We start from the raw sequence: 21,370 nt of genomic DNA, 5'->3' as shown, positions 1-21,370 counted from the left end.
ACAAAATATTGAAAAGTAACATTTTGTTTATTTGTCCTATTACTTTTGAGCCCTGAAATGAGCATTGTTATAAAAATTGCTCCAATCACAACTTGTTATCGTATTTTTGTTCAGCCCCTTGAATTAAACCTTAAAGTCTGTATTTCAATTTCGTTGTTTCATTTCAAATCCAATATGGTGGCATGCAGAGCCAAAATCATGAAGATTGTGTCACTGTCCAAATATTTCTGGGCCTAGCTGTATCCTGCAGCATTAGAACAAAATATCCATTCACTTTGTAAACTTCATTTTTCAATATGAATCTGATCAGATCTTGTAGACTAAGGTCTACATACTAACTTGTATGTTCCTGTAATTTCACTAAAGGTTCTCTTCTGGTATTGAATGCAGATGAAGCACTGAGTAGACTTCTAATGGATATTCATCTTAAGTACCCACTGAATGTTCCCAGAATTTCCTGAATACTCTCTGCAAGTCTCCCAATAGCACTCCTCCACCATTTAAAGGAATTAGATCTTGAGTGAAATAGTAGGAATCCACCTATTCATCCATCACCACTGACAGCAGAGCAACAGTTTTACTGGAATGCCTCGTGCTACTCATCACTCTGCTGGATTCCGTAAGCTGAACTTGATGCCCCAGACCATCATCAGTTGATCGCTATCTTGGTGTCTGGGCTGTCCTATGTTACATGTGCTAAGTTGATTGTCTGAAAATGTTACTATTTTGACAGACAGGCAGGTTGTTGTTTTTGGTTGGGCTATTTTTTTTTTTTTTTTTGGCTGGGGAGGATGCATCATCTTTTTCAAAATGGAATTTCCTTGTCAATATTTTGACCCTATGTTCAAATAAACTGTTCAGGAATTGTAGTAAATGAAACGGTACTGAGACTTTGAATGTATTTATTGTCAATTTCAGTCCAGGAAAAGCATCGAACTGGGAGCATCAGTCGTGTGGTGGTGGGGGTAGAGTGTTGGTCTTCATAGATCAGTTAACTATAGCTTTGGTTACAACTTTGACAATATTAAATAAAACTAATTGTATTACTGCGACTGACCCTTGTATTTTTCTTTTTAATTTAAAAAAAGCTGTAAAGTTTTATCAGGTGTTTACTGTTCCATAAGCCTGCACTGAGTTGGGTTAAAGAGCCTTTCTGCACCTTCTGTATGGAAAACACTGCAGAAAGACTGGAAAACTACTTCACTGAGTTTATTTCAGAGCGTTTTTTAAATCTAAACAGAGTTCTTGAGGCCAAGTCCACAACATGCACTTGTTTCCCTTAACCTACTTATAAAATTAAAACTTTGTCACATTTTACTTGCCCTTTGGAAATGTGTTTTCAATTTGTCGCTACCTACCTTGGCCAGGACTCCCTTGAAAAAGAGGTTCACAATCTAAATGGGATTTTTTTTTTCCTGGTTAAACAAAGGTTAAATAAATGCAAATAAAACTAAATCACAAAATTGAGATTATCTCACTTTGGATTAACACAATCCATTATACCCACAATTGTTGTTTTCACTGTCTAAAGCTTATTTCTTCATTTCAGGACTGAAAAAGCCTCGAGAAGAATTCACCATGACCTGGTTGACTGAGAACCTCCACAGACAAGTCAGTAAACATATACTTTTTTTTCGCCACATTCTAAGCAATGTGAAAGGTTATATTCTATTTATCTCAGCCAATGCATTCTTGTTTACATAGGCGTCATGTACTCCTACAAACAGTCATAAATGACTCTCAACAGGACCCCAATGACTTTATTTCTATACAAATTACTGTTGAGATCACCTTTCCAATAGAAAAATAAATGAACACAGCAGTAAATTATAAAATAGCAACGTGATTTGAGGAGCTAAGAGGATGAGAAAGATTTCAATGTGGGGAGAACAGGCTACAGAAACTATGCAAAAGGAGAAGGTGAGTGTATAGTACCAGGAAGTTCTACTTGCAAACCATTGTGTTATGAGTTTAATTCTACGATTAAGCTATGCTGGTGTTTGGAAATGATGTGTTAAGATTTTACCATCAAACTTTGGCATTGTATTATTCAGTCAACATCACTTAACAAAATGGGCATGTTTTCAAACTGCAGCCAATATTTTATAAGTTGACAGAATCTGATAAGGATAATGTATCAGTGAACGGATTACCTACATAATATTAGTAATAAAATCCAATTATGGATTTGAAATGGTTCTTGGTCTATTCAAGGAAAGGGAAGAAAAGTTTTGGATGACTTCCAGTGAAATACTGTTTCTAGAATATTTTCTATTTAGCCATACTTAGTGTCACAGCAGCAATATAATAGTCAGGAGTGTTGTGCAGTGGCCACAAAGTAGTCTTTGTGTAGATGCAATCCTCAGGCTATTTGTTAGCCATTGCCCAACAAATATGTACTTCAAGAGCATAATATATAGAAGCGCTTCTTTGCAAACTCCATTCAGCATGAATGGTCGTCATCTCTGAAAGAATGACGCACTGACTACAGCTTAAAAAAATATTTGAGACACGTTGCACCATGTTTCTATTGAGCTCCTAATTGAGACCTTCCTATTATTGGCTGAGGCTTGAATTTATCACTGTCAAAATAATTACAGATGGAAAACAAACTAAGGAATAAGAGCAACATATTTTTGATATACAAAATAAGTGGTACAGATAGCAACATATACCAAACCATTATTTTTGCTTTGACAGTTTAAACTACATTTATAAAATGTTCAACATTCAGACAGCTGTGTGGTACCTATGTGCTGCAAAAAATATTTAGAGTGATCAAACATGGTTTATTTGTGTAAAGGCACTTTCTTGCTTTTCTCTCTTTATAGTTGTACTCACCCCTTCAACCTAGTTTCAGCCAATCAACCCCGCCATTTACATAACAAGCCATCATAACCTAGACCCACCCACAACACTGGCACTTTATTTGTAAACACCCCGTAGGTCATTAGAACTGGAGAAGCCTATTTGATGAGAGGTGAAACATTTTCAAGTTAAGAAATTCAAGTCCAGTTGCCACAACAAGAAGATTTTGACAAGAATTCACCAGGACCAGGATGACCCCAACAGTACCCCTCACAGACACATAATTTGTACACACACACACACACACACACACGCTAATTCGCACTCTTTATGGCTTCTCCATCCACCCATCTCTATTTCTTCTATATTCTCCAAACACTCCTTTACCACATGGTGTCGTCTGAAATGGCTCGGTGACTCCATTGAGGTGTCCACGGTTTGCCCAAGGGAAAATATCTATTACCCCCCCCCCTTGTTTTTCTTTCCTGGCAGCAGAGTAACCGCTCAACGATTCAGGGCTTTCACCTCTACTCTGATAAAGGTTATCTTGGCAATTTAGTGCTGGCGATATCGCATTATGGAGAGAGTTATGAGGCGGAAATCAAATTTTGCTCCTAGTGACTCTGAGGAGAGGGAGTATGAAAGGTGTATAGGACTGCACAATAATGATATGGTGGACTGTTGTGTGTTTGTTCATGCAAAAGTGTGTGTGTGTGTGTGTGTGTGTGCGCGCGCGCATGCACACGTCTGGCAATCTATACAGTCTCAAAGAAACTTCAAACGATTCCATTAATGGAAGAGCTTTTTTTCTAATTCAGGTTGACATCATACATGAAAAATGTCCTCAAATCACCGTTTCTGCCACTCGAGATCGACATGTTGAATCCTGCTAATAAGTCTCAGAAAGTGCTATCTCAGTTTCACAAGCAGCAATATGCCAACGGTTGTGTCAGCCAGAAAGCTTGTTTTTTTTTTCTTGATTTCTTGACATATAAGGGCTTTTTAAATCTGAAGTACAGTCTTCATCACTGTTTTACATAATTGCCCTTTGCTTCACTAGCACTGTTAGTCCTTTTGTGAATATATTTGTGCTCAGCAAAGCTGGTCAATATATATCAGATTCAGGCTATTTAGGAGGGAGAAAGAGAACAAAATTTTGTACATGTTGCAGTTGGACGACTATACTGAGTTTTCACAAAGTAAAGATGATAATTCTGTGTTGAGTGATTCCCTGCTGTGTTGGAGAAAATTAGAAGAACGTTTACTATCAGGGCAAAAGAAAGAATCCACTGAGCACATCACCTCATCACACCTTCCGAATTTGTCAAATTCATTATCACACTATTACATTCACAGTTTATGCAACTCCCCGGAGAGCAAAGAAAATATGCCATTGATATTCTGCCAAAGGTTTCCATGGCGATCCAAACCTTATTTAGAAGTAAACTCCTTCACTATGCAATGTGATTGCAATATTATATTTAATTGATGTATGGCTCTTGGTCCAAAAGAAAAAAATTCCGATGTTCCGACAACTGGAGCTTGACCTATTTTCATTATTAATAAATGAATAGATAAATAAATAACTACACGGTAGCCACCAGCTACCGTGTAGTTAAACCCTAATCCACTTTTCTCCAGTAAAGTTGGTTCAGTTCATCTTATGTATAACAAATTGTTTTGTTTTTGTCTTGTCACCCATTTGAGATATTCACAAGAATATCTCCCATAAATCTGTTTTATTTTAGTCAAATCTCATCACACTCAATACAAGACTGAATGTCTGAATAAGTAGAATGTCAGCAGAGTAGAGGTTTGTTTAAAGTAATCATTGAAAAATATGACTAAGATCCTTACATTTTTCAGTGCATAAAAAAACATTCTTTTAATTTGGATTCTTTTTCCCCAAATAGGAGGATACGTATCTTTACTCAGTCTCCTTTAGCCTTCTGGGAAGCTATATAGAGTGATTCTGTCTTCCATTAAGTGTAATAAGCTTTTTAGACTCAAACTTGAACAAAGGTACTTGTCAACTCTACATTTTTTGTCAGTGCAAGACATGTTGGGTGAATATAGCATGGCTCCCCCTCCTCTTCTATGATAACAAGAATAAATGTTCCCATCATCCATGCAAACAAAGATTCATGCTGTTCTTGATCACAAAACTCCTGCCAACACAAATCTCTCACTGTCAATCTAAATACACAGACTCATATTTTTACAGGTGAAAAACATAAACTTTCGCAGGCAACAAAGAACTATGTATATGGCTCCCGATACAATGATGGCATCCACTGACACTGACACCTACGCACACATTCCTTAAACACCTTCGAGGTTTTTGCCAACTTTTGAAATCTTCGCATGAATGCTCGCTTTTTTTTTTCCAACATTCATTTTTCCCTTAAGATATTGTTTGAATGCCTCATTTGAGGGAGTCACAGTTGGGAGGGTGTGATACCGCACTAATTTTAATGAGTCCACGATCTATATGCCTATTGACAGAACGTGTAGGAAGGTTTGAGAACTGCAGACAGCTTTTGCCAGACAATCGTTGGACAAAATGAGACGGGTACCAGTGCATATGTGTGCTGTCTCCCTCTTGAATTAATGAAGTATTTTGTTGTTTTAGAGATACAAGTTAAATGAACTGCTGCAAAATTAAAACTTTGCAGCCATTTGAATTAATATATTTCAGAATGAAATACACAAGAGTAAATTATGTGTTTTCAGAAGTCATCCTGTGAATTGTCATGTTCACACAAGTCAGACAAAAGCACGGCCACTCAAGCCTTCCTCTGTACCCGTATCACGATTTGTAGCAGCATTAGCAGCTATTATGTGATTCTCATTGCTCCTCTCCAATTCTTCCCTGATTGAGCATGTGATGAGTATCCTTGGAGACACTCAGCACATCCACTGCATGCAACATGTATTCTCTGCACTGTAATAAGAGAGGCAACAGAGACATTGGCAAAAGTGTTAGCTCAGAGGGAAAGTGAAAAGGGCTGTTCATGTTAGTACACAGAAAAATACTCTACTTAAAATAATAATTTAATAAGTGAGATACAGAAATACTTAATGTCACATATCATTGACCATGAGTTCAAAGCTAGGAAGATTATTGACACACAATAAGAAAATCACTTTCTATAGATTTTAATTACTGTGTCAGTCACAGTGTGGCTGATCTGTTTTGATAGATTTTAATTATAACACAGTAAAAGATCATCATTACAGATTTTTCCCAGAATCTATTACTTTATCTGAGTCAAATTGTTTTGTTTTCTGTAGGCAATCTTAAAATAAGCTTTCACCTGATCCTAAGCACAAACAGATACTCAAAGAAATTTGGCTCAGGTTAAACAACTAACCTAGAAGCAAAACTGTTACATCTTCTATTATATTCAGTATATTTCTGTACGGCAATTTTTGCTGCAGGGATTATGTCTTTAGTCTGCCATAATACAGTAGATTATTACATATAACAAATGGCTTTCATCATTTCAGTATAACAGCATTAAAACACAAGGCAGCTATGGATAACTATTCAATTGCCAAGTGCTGGTTTCACCCCTTTGGCATGCAAGTGAATAAATTAGCATTTGGACCAACAACTCTCAAAAGATTTCGAACATCCTTTGTTTGTGTGAATGGTCAAGAGCTGTTGAAGATTAATTTAAAGTTATCTCTGTGACCAAAGGCTAGATTATTAACTGTGTGATGTAGCAAACTGCCAAATTATCCCTGAAAGCCCCAGGATTACTATGTGTCGGCTACCAAGGTAATCACGGATTTATGAATACATGATTAGCGTACAGTGTCAGCCGAGGTCAGAAATCTAGTTTACATAAAAATCTGCAGACAATAAGTCAGTGAAATAGGGACTAAATTATGGCATTGCAGTACTGGAAGGTTCATCCAGCCCTGCCATAACTTGATGTTATGGATATTCATGCCGTACTCCTGACACCTCACTTGCTACCTAAATTCTATTTAAGAGGCATATTTAATTATCATGACAAGTGATTCACAGTAAAAGCAAAGATTAAACTACTTGTGCCATGAGCATTGTACACATTTTTTAAATGAATTGCATTACATCCTCTATTTTTAAAAAGCAGCACATAGATAAGACCTTCTGTGGTTTTACATGAGGCTGTTGATATGCTGTGGCGACCCCTGAAGGAAGCAGCCAAAATTAAAAGAATTGTGTAGTTTTTAAAGGTGCTGACGTGCCAACCTAGATGAGAACCAGTGCCAACAGATTTCAGAAAGTGCCAGTAGTCTCTTTATTCATATAAAGTCTGCAAATCAAAGTATCACTCGTATCTTTCTCAAAAAGCAGTTTCCTAAATCACCATGTATACTATTTGATATATAGAGAATTTTACTTAAGTAAAATATGTTTACATACATTTTGCATATGTATTAAGTTACTTGTTAAGAAGTAACTTAACGTCAAAAATAAATATACATAGCCAAATTCCACAAGGGCAAAATGAGAAACAATGAGTCAGGCAATGATACAACGAAACACAGAGGCACACACACTAATGTTAGTCCCTTTTCTCACAGGATATAGTTTGGTGATGTAGCATCAGCAAAAAGCAGCTACATACCATTATAAGACTATCATCAGAGAAAATGAATGGCCCAGCTTAACTTTCATAAATTTATGAACAGGTCCCTGTTCTCCCACTGAACTTTTTGGACACGATCATTGATGTCCCTTGGTAATTTCAGTTTATGAAGTACCAGAGACGTGTGAGAAGCACTTGTATGCAAGAAAACCCATGCTGTGTCAAAGTGCAAAAATCTAGAAGTGCCTGTACTGTGTGGTGGTGAGTACTAGCCCAATACGAGCCCTGGTGGTGACATCCTTGGCTCCCTGCTGTTTGCTTTGCAACTTCAGTGTGACAAGGAAGCCCTTATGCTTTGACAACTTTATGCTATGCTAAGCTATCAGGCTGCTGAGTGTTGTATCACATCTATCACTGAAACACAGATGTCATTCATCTTTATGGAAATTTTCGAATTCATATCAATATCAATTTAAGTGCTTATATGTCTAGCGCCTACTTTGAAAAACTGTATGTTACCCCCAGTCCTTTTCACACAAAGCTTTCTATAAGTTTAGTATTCTTTGTGATGTTTTCTCCCTTTGAGTGTCTGATATATGCATATACTGCACACACTCACACTCACACATTACTTGTGTATGAAAGATTGTGAAAGATTTCTGAATAAATGCAGTTGCGCTCTACTGAACGGGAAATGGAAGGCTTCACGATCACTAGGCCACAGGGTCGTCGCAGCAGTACCTCATGCTTTGTCTTGGCATGCATGCCAGAGGGAAGACAAGCAACGGACATTTAGACTGTTATTTTACCAGGTCATTGCAAACGGCTTGGCAGAGTCTGCTTCCCAATTCAGACACAGTTCATCTCCTGTAGCAGCAGGGGTTTTCTGGTTTTATTTCAATTTTCCCTTTCTTATATAATGGGCATTCTGCCTGACTCGGAGGGGGCACGATTCACTCATCTTCAGGTATTCTGGAGGAAGAAAATGATCACTGCCTGTCATACAAGACAGAACTTTTTGGAATTGCTGTTACTCATCAATCATTACTTACTGCATTTCAGAACTTGAGTGAGTTAGCTATTCAACAGATGTGAAGGATTCCAAAATCTGTATGCAAATGAGGTACCCTGTCAAATGACTCATGTGTCATACAAGATCAGGTGAAATATTTAACTTCAAGATAATACATTTTTGAGTTCATAAATATTCACTCTTCTCATACTAATCTACATTTTCCTGCATTTATCTTGTGAATGCAATGTATCCTAATTCATGCTCTGGGTATTTTTGACCATGGATGCAACAACAGCAGCAGCCTAGAAAAAGCCTCAGTGTTGTACATCCTCTCTTCACTGCACTTAGTTCCTTAAGGAAACGGCACTGGTTGAGGGTGTGTGCGGTGTGCCCCTAAGTAGTCGGGGAAATGAGAGGTGTCAGTCCATATGAGTAAGTTTTCCCTTAGACTGTTTATCAGGAAAGAAAATTATCCATCAGCTAAAATGTATTAACGGCAGTGTAGCTCATCTGAAAAACTACATCTGCTGAGGATTCTTTCCAAACTGATTGTAGTTGTGCTGCAGCACTGCAGATGTGAAAATGTAGTAAACAAACTTGTAGTTTTGACTTATAAATGCAAATCTCTGGCAAGGACAATAAAGTACTTTTTTCTTTGTGTTTTGTAGCAGATGATAGTCAAGGGAAAAAATGCAAAAGTAGGTCAGTCTTGCGGACATTCATTTATATTCTCTTTACAAACAGTTGCGGCATATCTCATGCCGCAACTGTTTTAATTGCCTTAAATTAAAAATGTCAATCAAATACAGTTTTGCAAAACCAAAAGTCAAATAGCTGCAACAGTGGCCCCCTATGGGTAGAAGCTTTTCTGTAGGAAAAGTAAATGTTAATCCAAATTGAAACAAATCATTTAACCCTAAAAATAACTACTGTATTTTCTTTTTAATACACTACAATTGAAAACATGTTCATAATAAACCGAATTACATGTTTAGTTTGTTTTATTGGATGGAGGTGTGGATGGATTCACTTGGGAAAAAATGTCATTCCATTTTTCTGAATTAATGGCAATTTTATCTCAGAACAAGTATTAATGGATTTTTTTTCATGAGTCTATATAGCTTATAAATGAAGGAAAACAATAGGATTGCTTTTTTTAAAGCTCTTAAGCCACACTGATCATATCGTAGTATGTATTAAGTAAATTGTGATTGAGAAATTGGTGCCTCTTAATGGTAAAATAATTATTGCTTGCTTGTAATTTCACTCAATTCTGCAAAGGCTTATAATTAATATTTCTATGTATACAACAATGTGGCTGTGCATTCTCGCCATACTCACTTGTTTCGGGCTTCTTTAAAACTAGACAAATAATCTGATAAAATCAGTGAATTATAGTTTTGCTCCAGATACAATGCTCAAAGTGAGTGTAGTTACCCAAACTGAGCCACATGTCAACTTCATATGGACCCCATTTGACTCAATTCAAGCCTTGCTTGTTAAATGTGTGCTGATATTTGTAAAATATCCTTGACATTACAGCCTCAATCGCAATGGGATAGCATCCATTTTTTTTTGTTTGGGACAATTTTCTCAAAGAAAAAATGTAAAAAAACAATCACAAGTATGTATGAGTAGTATTGAAATTTTATCACTATTGTTAAAATTCCTGTTAGTTTATACATTGCTATACATTTTTTTCCCAGATACACTCTGTATATGTCAGATTTCATTCTGTAACGCCATCGTCAATACGTGTGCTTTAAAGGTAAGCAGACAGGAGGGTCAAGTAAACCGGGAATGATATATTATTTAAAGAAGTCTAGGGAAGTCTGAGGGTCCTGACATGGATCCAAATTTATTAGCTGAGTCATACTTTAGGTGATTAAATTGATCTTTTCTTCTGGCGTGGCAATCACAACTTAATAATTACTCTGTTCACGATCAATGAAACAATCTTTTTCCAGAGCTAGAAAGACTTGCTGGTCAGAGTGTGGGCAAATGAGGCAAAGATGTCTAATCTCTGAGCTAACAGAACCATTGGTTGCTCATTAATTAATTCATTCATTCATTTATTCATTCATGCATTCATTAAATTTATTAACTGTGATAGTATTGCTTGGTAACTCTGACATTTAGACATATGTGAATGTGTGGCTTGATTTTAATTGGCAACGATCAGGCTGTGCCACCTATATTCATGCCTTTGTTATTTTACACATAAGTTTATTCCAAACACGCTCATGATCTCTGTAAGGTATTACTCACATCTATTTATTCATTAATTTTCCCCCTGACTTGAAACTTCCCAACGCCCCTTTTAGAGTTTGTGGTATCATGTGTTGTCCACCGGGAGGCAATGTTTCATTATTTTTGACAACAGCTTACGCTGGCGTTTTAATGGTTTCCTTGATTAATTGCCCTAAAGTCCATGGGTTGCTTTAGTCTAAGATTTGTAAAATTCAGACAGATACCCTCCATGACATGTGATGTTAAGTCTGATTAAGGGAATGTGCCCACAGTGAGTTATTAATTCTTGGAGAATTATTTTTTGACTGTAAGGAGTGCATTCGTATTTTTCCAACACTTAAAGACACTGAGTTTTGCTTTAGTCAAGCTTTATCTCTGAGCTGGTCATGCCTGTGTATTTCCACTTTTTAAACAAAGAAAGTCAAAGTTGTTTTCTATTTGGTTTCACGGAAAGTAAAAACATAAAGTGGGAAACTACATTTGCAAGTTTTCACTAACTCTTCAAAAATTAAACAAAAACTTGTCATTGTTATTTCATACTGTGGGTGCAGAGAAAAAAAAAGATCAATTAGCTGGCAGGGTGACATAAAAATCCATTTTGGTTGAGAATGCGTAGTTTGAATTTGAAACTTCTAAGACCTTTGAATGCAATATAAGCAGTTATACTGGGGATGGTTTCTGTCAGTGGCTGCTCTGTTGGATTTTCAGAGTAGAGATGCCATGAGCAAAAGCAAAGAGAGAAATGGTCTCAACTTATATATACACCATTCACCCATTCAAACACACTCACACATCGATGGCAGCAGGGCTGTCATGCAAGGCACTTACCAGGCCATCGAGAGCAACATGGGGCTCAGTGAGCCTGAGGTCACTTCAGCTTGTAGACAGGAGGATCTGGGAATCAAACTACCAATCTTACCATTGGAGAGTCATCCTCTCCACCAACTGAACCACAGCCGCCCCAATGACAGAAAGCAGGATAAAGCAGCAGCAATGAATGACTAAAATCAATTGGTTGTTTGGTTGTTTTTTTCAAAAACTGCACATCAGAACAAAATTCTGTCGCTTTGGCTCAGTGCAGTGATGAATATGAATATGAAAATTAAATAAAGAGTAATCAGGCAAGGACTGCTACATAAACTGTATCTGATAATGTACAAAAATGTACAGTTTAGCTACGTGGTATATAAAGGCAAGATATTTAAATATATTGCACATATTTTCTATTGCAGAGCAAGTGAACAGTATTATATTTCACAATCCAATATTTTGAGTTAGATAGTGTTACTCATGGTGAGTAGCCTTCCCATCTCACAGCAAGGAGGACCCTGGTTCCATATCTGCACTTCTCCGCATGCTTATGTGGGTTTCCTCCGGGTTCTCCAGTTTCCTCCCGCAATCCAAAAATGTACATGTAGGTTCATTGGAGCTCCAAAATTGCATGGACGTGTGACTAAAATGTTGATTGCTTGCATGTCTCGAAATGACATAAAAATTAGAGTGAATAGATTTATGTCTCTTTTTTTTGATTTGTGAATGGATGAATGTCTCTAAATGATGTGTGAAAGTGAATGGATGAATGTCTCTATATGATGTAAATAAGAGAGTAACTGGATGAATACCTCTGTATGACCTGAGAATGTGAGTGGTTGTATGTCTATACGTGGCCATGCAATTGACTGGGAACCGATTCAAGGTGAGCCCTGCCCCTTGCCCAGTGACGGCTGTGATAGGCCCCACAATCCCTGTGATTCTAAGTACAAGATAAGCTGTACAGACATGAATAAAGGAACGAAGCGTAATTTTTTTTTTTTTTTTTTTTTTTTTTTAATCTAATTTCCATGGAACATAGCATAATATAGCAGCGTCCCCGGAATAGAAGCTATAGGTTGTGTTGGCCTGTCACTCTCTGGCCCTTGGCTAATCAGTTATTTGTCAAGCAGGATGCGGACCAGTGATTGGTGGGAGACAGTGTGTGTCTGTGTGTGTGTGTGTGTGTGTGTGTGTGTGTTGAGGGGGGATCCGAGGATGAAGAATTAGTGAAGCACGGAGTCTAGCATGGTTGTATCGAGAGAAGTTGTTGGAAATGGAGTGAAAGTGTTGTTGCAGGCATCTTCTTTGAAATGTTAAATGCAGCCTCCTGTGTCTTACTGAGCTGGTCCCAAGCCCAGATAAATGCAGTGGGTTGCATCAGGAAGGGCAAGGGCCAAAACCAAAATATGAGAATCAAACCTTAACAATCTCATACCAGATCGATAGAGGCCTGGGTTGACCGCCACTGGTGCAGATGACCTAAAGGGTACAAATGAAAATTGGGCTACTGTGGGTCAAAGGAGGAGGAAGGCGTGTTCTGAAGCTGAGACAAGAGAGTTGGTTGACATGATATAGAGAAGGAAGGTGGATTCACTGTGTGTCCAGGAGACCAGGTTGAAAGTTAGTAAGGCCAGAAGCTTAGGAGCAGGTTGTACTATTTTGGTACTGGGAAATGGAGTAGGAGTTATCTTGAAGGAGGAGTTTGTTAGGAATGTTCTGGAGGTGAAAAGAATGTCTGAAACTGTAAATTGAAGGTGTCATGCTCAATGTCGTTAGTGACTATGCCCCGCAGGTGGGATGTGATTTAGAGGAGAAGGAGAAGTTCTGGAATGACATAGATGAAGTGATGCAGAATTTGATTTAAGAGAGTGGTAATTGGTGCAGACCTATGGACATGTTGGTCCAGGCAATAGAGGTGATGAAGAAGTGATGGGATTTGGTATCCAGGATAGGAACGCAGTGGGACTGATGGTGGTAGATTTTTGCAAGAAGGCTGGAAATGGCTGTAAGTTTGTCTAGAAAAGACAGGAACATAGGGTCAATTATAAGAGCGGAGGTGGGAACATGCAGGTAGCTAACATCTTACAAACAAGGTAACCTAAAAGAGATCGGTAATTGCAAAGTAGTGGTAAGGGAGAGTGTAGTGACTGTGGTGACAAGGAAGATCAAGAGGACAAAGGCAGAGCAAAGGACAAAGTGGTGGAAGCTGAAAAGGGAGGAGTGGTTGTCAGAGAGGAGTTGAGAAAGGCTCTGGGTGGTCAAGGAGAGCTTCCAGATGATTGGACAACAGCTAATGTTATCAGGTAGACAGGTAGGAGAGTACGTGGTGTGCCATATGGAAGGAAAGTAAATAAGGAGACTTGGTGGTGGAGGAAGTGCAGGAGTATATACAGAGAAAGCGGTTAGCAAAGAAGAAATGGGACACTGAGAGGACTGAAGAGAACAGACAGGAGTACAGGGGGATACAACGTAAGGTAAAGATACATGAAACAATACATGGAGGCAAAACAAAGGGCGCGCAGTGACTTGTATGCTTGGTTGGAGCATAAAGAGGAGTAAGGTGTAAAGAGGGAGAGAATGATTTATACAGGTTGGCAAAACAGAGATAGAGGATGTACAGCAGGTCTGGGTGATTAAGGATAATGGTGGAAATGTATATACAGATTTGAGAAGAATGATGGGAGGATGGAAAGAGTACTTTGAAGTGCTAATGAATGAGGAAAATAAAAGAGAGGGAAGGGTACAAGAAGTGACTTTTGTTGACCAAAAAAATAGCAGAGGTTAGTAAAAGTGAGGTGAGGAAAGCACTGAAGAGGATGAAGAGTGGAAAGGCAGTTGGTCATGATGATATACCTGTGGACGTGTGTCTAGGAGAACCAGAGGTAGAGTTTCTGGCTAGATTATTCAACAGGATCTTAGAATGAGAAAATGCCTGAAGAATGGAGACGAAGTGTGATGGTTCCCATTTTTAAGAATAAGGGGGTGGGCAGAATCGGGGTAACTAAAAAGGTATAAAGTTGATGAGCCATACAATGAAGTTATGAGAGAGCGGAAACTAGACTGAGAGCAGAAGTCAGCATTTGTGAGCAGCAGTATGGCTTCATGCTTAGGAAGAGTACTCCAAATGCAGTATTTGCTTTGAGAATAGTAATAGAGAAGACCAAAGAAGGCCAGAGGGAGCTCCATTGTGTTTTTGTAGACCTCAAAAAAGCATATGACCATAAGAGAGGAACTCCGATATTGTATGAGGAAATCTGGAGTGGCAGGGAAGTATGTTAGACTGGTGCAGGACATGTATGCTAGCTGTGAGACAGTGGTGCGGTGTGCTGTAGGGGTAATATAGAAGTTCAAGGTGGAGGTGGGAATCCATCAGGGATCAGCTCTGAGCCCCTTCTTGTTTGCAGTGGTGATGGTAAGGCTGACAGATGACGTTAGACAGGAATCTCCATGGACCATGATGTTTGCAGATGACATCGTGATCTGTAGTGAAAGCAGAGAACAGGTTGAGGAAAAGCTAGAGAGGTGGAGGTATGAGCTGAAATGGAGAGGAATGAAGATTAGTCGCAGGACGACAGAGTACATGTGTGTGAGGAACACGGATGGAATGGTTAGGCTACATGGAATGGGGATCAAGAAGTTGGAGGATTTCAGGTACTTTGTGTCAACAGTCCAGAGCAGTGAAGAGTGTGGAAAAGAGGTGAAGAGTCAGGTTCAAGCAGGTTGGATGGAGAAAAGTGTCTGGGGTACAATGCGATAGAAGACTATCAGCCATAATGAAAGGAAAGGTGTACAAGACAGTGGTGAGACCAGCAATGTTGTATGAACTAGAAACAGTTACAATGACGAAAGGACAGGAAGCAGAGCTAGAGGTCGCACAGAAGAAGATGCTAAGGTTTTTTTTGGGATAGACCAGGATGGATAGGATCAGGAATGAGTCTATCAGAGGAACAGCACATGTTAGATGTGTGGGAGAGAAGATCAGAGAAGCCAGGCTGAGCTGGTTCCGTCATGTACAGAGGGATAGTGAATATATTGGTAGATGCTGGAATTGGAGGAATTGGAGCTGGAATTAGAGCTGCCAGGCAGGAGGTCTAGAGGAAGACCAAAGAGAAGATTTATAGACGTAGTGAGAGAGAATATGAAGGTAGTTTGTGTGAGAGAGTAGGATACAGAGAATATATATACATACATACATACATACATACATACATACATACATACATACATACATATATATATGTATATATACATATATATATATATGCAACCGTGAGCAGCCCCAAAAGCGGGCGCAAGAAAAAGTGCAACCAAGACTTTGTCTCCACCGGCTGTGTATTTGGTTCCGGCCTGGATGTGAATGGCCGCTCACAGGCAGCCAATGGCAGAGCACCGGATGCGAGATATCCGCTGCAACAACAAGCGCTCTGTTCGCCCCCCCAACCCCTCCCTCCCCCTCCTCCTCAGTTTGACGCCATTTACAGCCCCAAATGCAGACCTCCTCTCCGGAAAGAGGAGAAAAAACAGAAAAGTACCTTCACAACCTAGTGTGGATACACAAGCCGACTCAAAGCTTCTCCTGGGCTGGACTTTTGTCGCCCCTTTCTTTTTTTCCCTCTTTTTTTTGTTGACACAATAAAGTGGAGGGAAGTTAGTTTCCCCCCTTTTAGCCGCATAGATACTGAAGTGCCCTCAACTCACGCCTCGTGTTTTCCTTCTTTTTTGCGCAAACAAACGGGGATATACGTCCGTCGGAGAGTCGCACTGAACCCGAAGAAATGCCCGCCTACTGGAAACTTTCCCGATGGATTTAAACGACGTCTGGAGTTCTCCGCGAAAACTCTCGGATTGGATTTATTTCACCTAAACTGGGGGCTAAAGGGTCGGAAGGACGGTAAGTAGCGTCTCCCTCCCGTTTAGCACCAACTAGCGAAGTGTTCCAAAACCTTTTGCTAGCTGACTCTCAGGGCTACGCCGTGTCAATAAACTTTTTCCCCTTCTTTCCCTGAGTTTTACTCAGTTTTTAGAACTTCCCAAAGCCTCTATTTGTTTGTACGAGGGGACTCACCCGTATCCAGACTCTACCCCCTCTCCTTTTAGCCGCTGGTTCTCCCCCGGTTCTCCTCTGTTGGGACAGGTGTTTTAAATTAGCAACTTAGATCCACTCAGGTCGTTCATGCTGTTGCTAATGTTCTATATGTGCTGTTCGAAAGCACTCTTATTCCCGTTTATCATATACTTTAATGCGGTTTTAGTGGTGGCCCAAGCTACTTTCAAAGTGCGTGGTAAGGTCAGCTGCTATCGTGATATGCACATCGAGAAAGAAAAAGAAAGAAGGCCCATTTATTTTGTGACATTCTGTTATACATGTGGCACAACATTGGTTTAACCCATCATGGGTGAACTGTGAGCATCAAGGGGTTTAGTGTCTTGCTCAATGACACTTCTTCAGGGGAGGGAATTGAACAGACAATGTTTGGTTAACCTACTTTGAGGGCACCAGGTTTGTTCCAGCCTCTCTTCTGTCAGTCCCTGCACTTAAACCACCCATCTTGGCCCTGCTCATGGGCCCGATGAAAAATTGATGTGTGGCTGCCCCCTCAACCCTGCTCCCCCAGTATAAAATTTGAGTGTGCCTGTAATCCCATCGGTTGGAGTGAAGGAGCTCGTAAATCCTATAGGAGCCCCTTATGTATGGTCGCTGACGGAGTGGTCTCACTCCCTCCCTTTCCCCTGAACGCATCACTCACACCTTACATGGGTTCTTTCATACTTTAAACTTTTATCTTGTCACTCATCTTCTTTTCAAGAGTGTCACAAGGGGGCTAGAATGGGAAAGGTTGCTGCTTGCCATTTGTCTTGCAACAAACAAAAGCCCTTCCTGTATTGTCATTGAAAGAGGGCAAACTGCACCCCCCATCCAAAACATGGCATTTGAAAGCTAATTAGCGCAAGGAAGGAGAATTAAGGCCACTTCTGTCAGTTTCTTTGCTTTCATGTGAAATGTTGATGAAAACAAGGTTGTGCGTTTGAATACATCGGATTAATGCAGAGTGACAGCGCAATATGCAAATGCCCATGTCTTGCAACGAATCAAGATTTTAACAGCTCTGATTACTCATAGATCAGAATTAATAGTCAATGATGTTTAAGAAAAAAGCCAATTCGAAGAACTCATCAGGAGAATATCCTGAAGCGATATGAAGTAAAGTATGTTTGTTTCTCTTAATACTTTCCCACCAAATTCACTTTGTATGCCTATGTTATCAGTGTGCACTACGTCTCAGTCTCAGATACCCTCATTCCTCAATAAACCCCCAGAAGAAAACCTGGACTTTAATCATCTGCACACAAAGCCTCTGAATAGTGAAATATTGATTCCCTGTAGGGAAACCTGTTAGGTTTCCTGCATTTTCCAAAATGTAGTTACACATTTAGTGCAAAGAGGGAATGTGAATCCAATAACTTTACTTTTGAAGTGATGCCCGGTCTTCTATTTCCATTAAGTGTGAGACTAAAATAAATAAGATATGCTCAAATACATTTTCCAACTATTTAACATTTTAGAATATACTAGAAAATAATAAGATGTTTGTTAGTTATCCACTCAAAATCATTCAAGAGCAGAGAATTAAGAATGTATTTGAAAGAGACAGTAGAAGAAACAGAAGCCAAATACTCTTTATGTATATTCACAACTCAATAAAAACAAAATGAAACATCAATTAAAGGTCAGTCTCAGCAAGCAGGTCTTGAACAAATGAAGTGTCCACAATGCCTGTGTCCAGAGGGGGACAGTTTCAAAGGAAAATCAATAATTGCCTCCGAGCCAGAGTTGCAGCAGATTCATTTTTCTTAAGTTTCTCTTTTTTTTTTTTTGTTTGTTTCTGTGGCTGCAAAGGAAGCAATATTTAAGCAGCGAGCAAGGTGGCATCAGGATTGAATTCAGTCTAGAAGATTAAGAATATAAAGATGTTACAGGCGAAAAGACAAATGACAAACAGTGCAACTTAGTTGACTGGGCAAAAAGTACAAAAATATGAATGCATATAGTGTGATTCCAGGTATCAGTATGACTGAGTACTCATTTTTAAATTTGGTCATATTTGCATGAAATCGATGTCAACCAGTCAGCACTGCTTGCTCCTTACTTTCCGTTGTCAATACAATCAACTCCAGTTTTGACCTGACTGTTTATCGCCATATTTGTATCCATCAGAAAATTTGGTATAATTTGCACTTGCATCATTTGCATGCCTTATCACACCTCACAGTCATAAACGGTATCTGTTGGTCCCACAGGACTTCAGATGTGTCCCATGCTAGCCAGAGTGGCCCTTCAGTCCCAAGATGGATTCCAGACGACAGAGCGACAGCGATGGGGGAGGAGGACACCATGGGTCGTCACTGCCATCCACTGGCCTTCCCGGCACACAGCATGACGAAGGGAGACCACAATCCCGGCTTTTGCTTAACCATAACAGTCCATCAGATCCTTGGTTTTCTCTGCAAGTGCTGGCATTGGATCAGATCAGGATAACTGGGAGTAGTAATGAGTATACAGAGGGGCCAACAGTTGCCCCAGCCTTACAGCATAGGCAACAGAAAAATGACTTGGTTTTGTCAAGTCCCAGGACCAGCATTCAGCAGGGAACATGGGAGGAAAGTTCAAATAATTTCCACAACATGCTTGGAAACACAAATACTTCCAACTCTTCCACTGAGGGCATGTTACACTCCCCCAGCGTAGAGGACTCACAGAGCAGCACCAGGACCTGTGTGGGGAGTACTTTGTCGGGCCCAAGGCTCCTCGGCACCCCTTTAAGTGCTGACCAGATAATCAGAATGCAGCCAAAACGGGCCAAGCTCAATTCAGAAGAGCTCAAACCACTTACTGAAGAACCAAGGGTGGTGGCGGCTATCCCTGGCAGTGGAAGTTGTAGGAATGGCGACATACACTCAAAGTGTGAGGACTGTGGCCGATGCCGGTGCTCAGAGTGTAATCGCACACGGGTGCTTCCCTCCTGTTGGATGTGTGGTCGGCGGTGTGTGTGCTCAGTGCAAAATACAGTAGAGTATGGCACGTGTGTGTGCTGTGTCAAGGGGCTTTTCTACCATTGCTCCAGTGACGACGAAGACACGTGCACCGACAAACCTTTCTCATGCACGCAAGCATACTGCTGCATGCGCTGGACCACTGTCTCTCTCCTCTCCATGCTCTTGCCCTGTCTCCTCTGCTACCTCCCCGCTAAAGGATGTGTTGCTGTGTGCCAGAGCTGCTATGACCGAGTCTCGCGACCCGGCTGTCGGTGCAAGAACACAAACCCAATCCACTGTGAGGCTGTTGGCAAGCCAACTTAGGCAAAACTGTTGTGAGAGTTTGTGTGAGTGTCTGTTAAAATGTAAAAAGACAGAAGGACTCCATCATGACTGAAAGTGTCTTGTGTTTGTAGAAAGCTGGAGTTTTTGTGTTTTTTAACTTCATGTCTGCCAGAGCTCAGCAAAGATGCCTTAACTTGTCTTCTTTTAAAAAGAGCTGATATTTGAATCTACTAAAGGCACTGGAGTTGCATTCTCTCACCATAGCATTATGAGTTTTACTTGAAAGGTAAACCAAAATAAGTGCTCCACATTTGTTCAAGGTATGAAGATACATTCTACTACTGTTTTTATCCAGGAAAATTATATATATAGTTCTGTTTTTTGTTCCCACGCAAGTGCCCTGCTTTTGTGTTAATGCTACAAGAATCCAAACGGAAACCCTTTTGTCTAACATTTAATACAACTTATATGCTAAGAACAGGCTCCTATTACTAACTGTAAAGTAGTAAATACAAAGGTTATGTAGTTTTGTTTGTACATATAATACTTCAACTGTGAAAAACATTTCTGCCATTCCTGAGACATTGATAGATCAACATTTTGATGAATCAGTAACCTTCATTTGTACAATGTTTTTACATTCACACGAATGTATATCAATCATTTTATGTAATTTACAAAGGAAAGATCTTACCCTTCTACTTGTAAATTGTACAGTGACATTATATAAAAAATATTTTCTAATTCCAACATTGCTTAGTGTAAAGTTAAAATATATATTTATTTGAAGGTTTTATTATTTTATAATGAAAAATATTTATTTTGTGAAAATATTGTTACAATGTCACCATTCCAAGATTATGTAGTCACTGCAGATCAGATGAGTGGTGACCTGTAGGAGTGTCAAAGCTGGATGAATAGATTACTATGAATAGAAGACAAATATATTAACGTTTGAAATTAAACAACCTTGAAGTTCAACAGAGTATGTTTGTTTTTGTGTCTTAACACGTTTCCATCAGCTGTAAAGTGTATCAGAAACCTATAACTTTTTTTTATTTTGGGGTTGGCAGCTTTTATCAACATCAAAACATACCAAATCAAGTTTGATATGTATGAATTCTCCAGTAACCTTCAGTTACACGTTAGACAAGCAAAGAGCAGGTAATTGTCCGTTTGTGTGATTGAAGTCCTGAAAGGGCGAACATTTAGCCAGTGGAAATTATCCTTTTTTCCAGCCAGTCCAAGGTGAAAGGTACTACACTGTAGTCACAGGGCTCCTGATTACTCACTTGCTAGCATGTTCTCTGTCACATACTGATGATATTCTACACTGATATTTGTTGTCTTGTCCCCACTCTCTAATGGTTTAATGTGTAATACAATCAGGGCAGATTGGTATTGTGTTTGCCGTGACAGTTAGCTTCAGCATAAAAAAATGGATGCCAATATCACCATCGCAGTAGAGGTTTTTTGAGGAGGTCACGGTCATTATTTGTATAAAATGTTTCCTTAGAGATAAATAATTAGAAATCGGTATGATAATGTTTTGTTTTCTGCAAAAATCTGTTTTATCTCTAGG

At 39.4% G+C, this 21,370-nt stretch overlaps 1 protein-coding gene across 1 annotated transcript; it reads left to right on the top strand.

The window, feature by feature from the left end:
* The first annotated feature begins 15,973 nt into the window (after positions 1-15,973).
* On the top strand, positions 15,974-20,769 carry spry2 (sprouty RTK signaling antagonist 2). The gene is made up of 2 exons (XM_086148049.1): positions 15,974-16,360; positions 18,769-20,769. The coding sequence occupies exon 2, from the start codon at positions 18,817-18,819 to the stop codon at positions 19,825-19,827; it is 1,011 nt and encodes a 336-aa protein (XP_086004175.1). The 5' UTR covers positions 15,974-16,360; positions 18,769-18,816; the 3' UTR covers positions 19,828-20,769.
* Positions 20,770-21,370: the final 601 nt, after the last annotated feature.

This window comes from Fistularia commersonii, chromosome 6, assembly GCF_037954325.1.
Source record: "Fistularia commersonii isolate RoL2024-O1a breed Wild chromosome 6, RoL_Fcom_v1.0, whole genome shotgun sequence".
NCBI lineage: Eukaryota > Metazoa > Chordata > Actinopteri > Syngnathiformes > Fistulariidae > Fistularia > Fistularia commersonii.
This window is presented reverse-complemented; position numbering and strand designations above follow the sequence as displayed.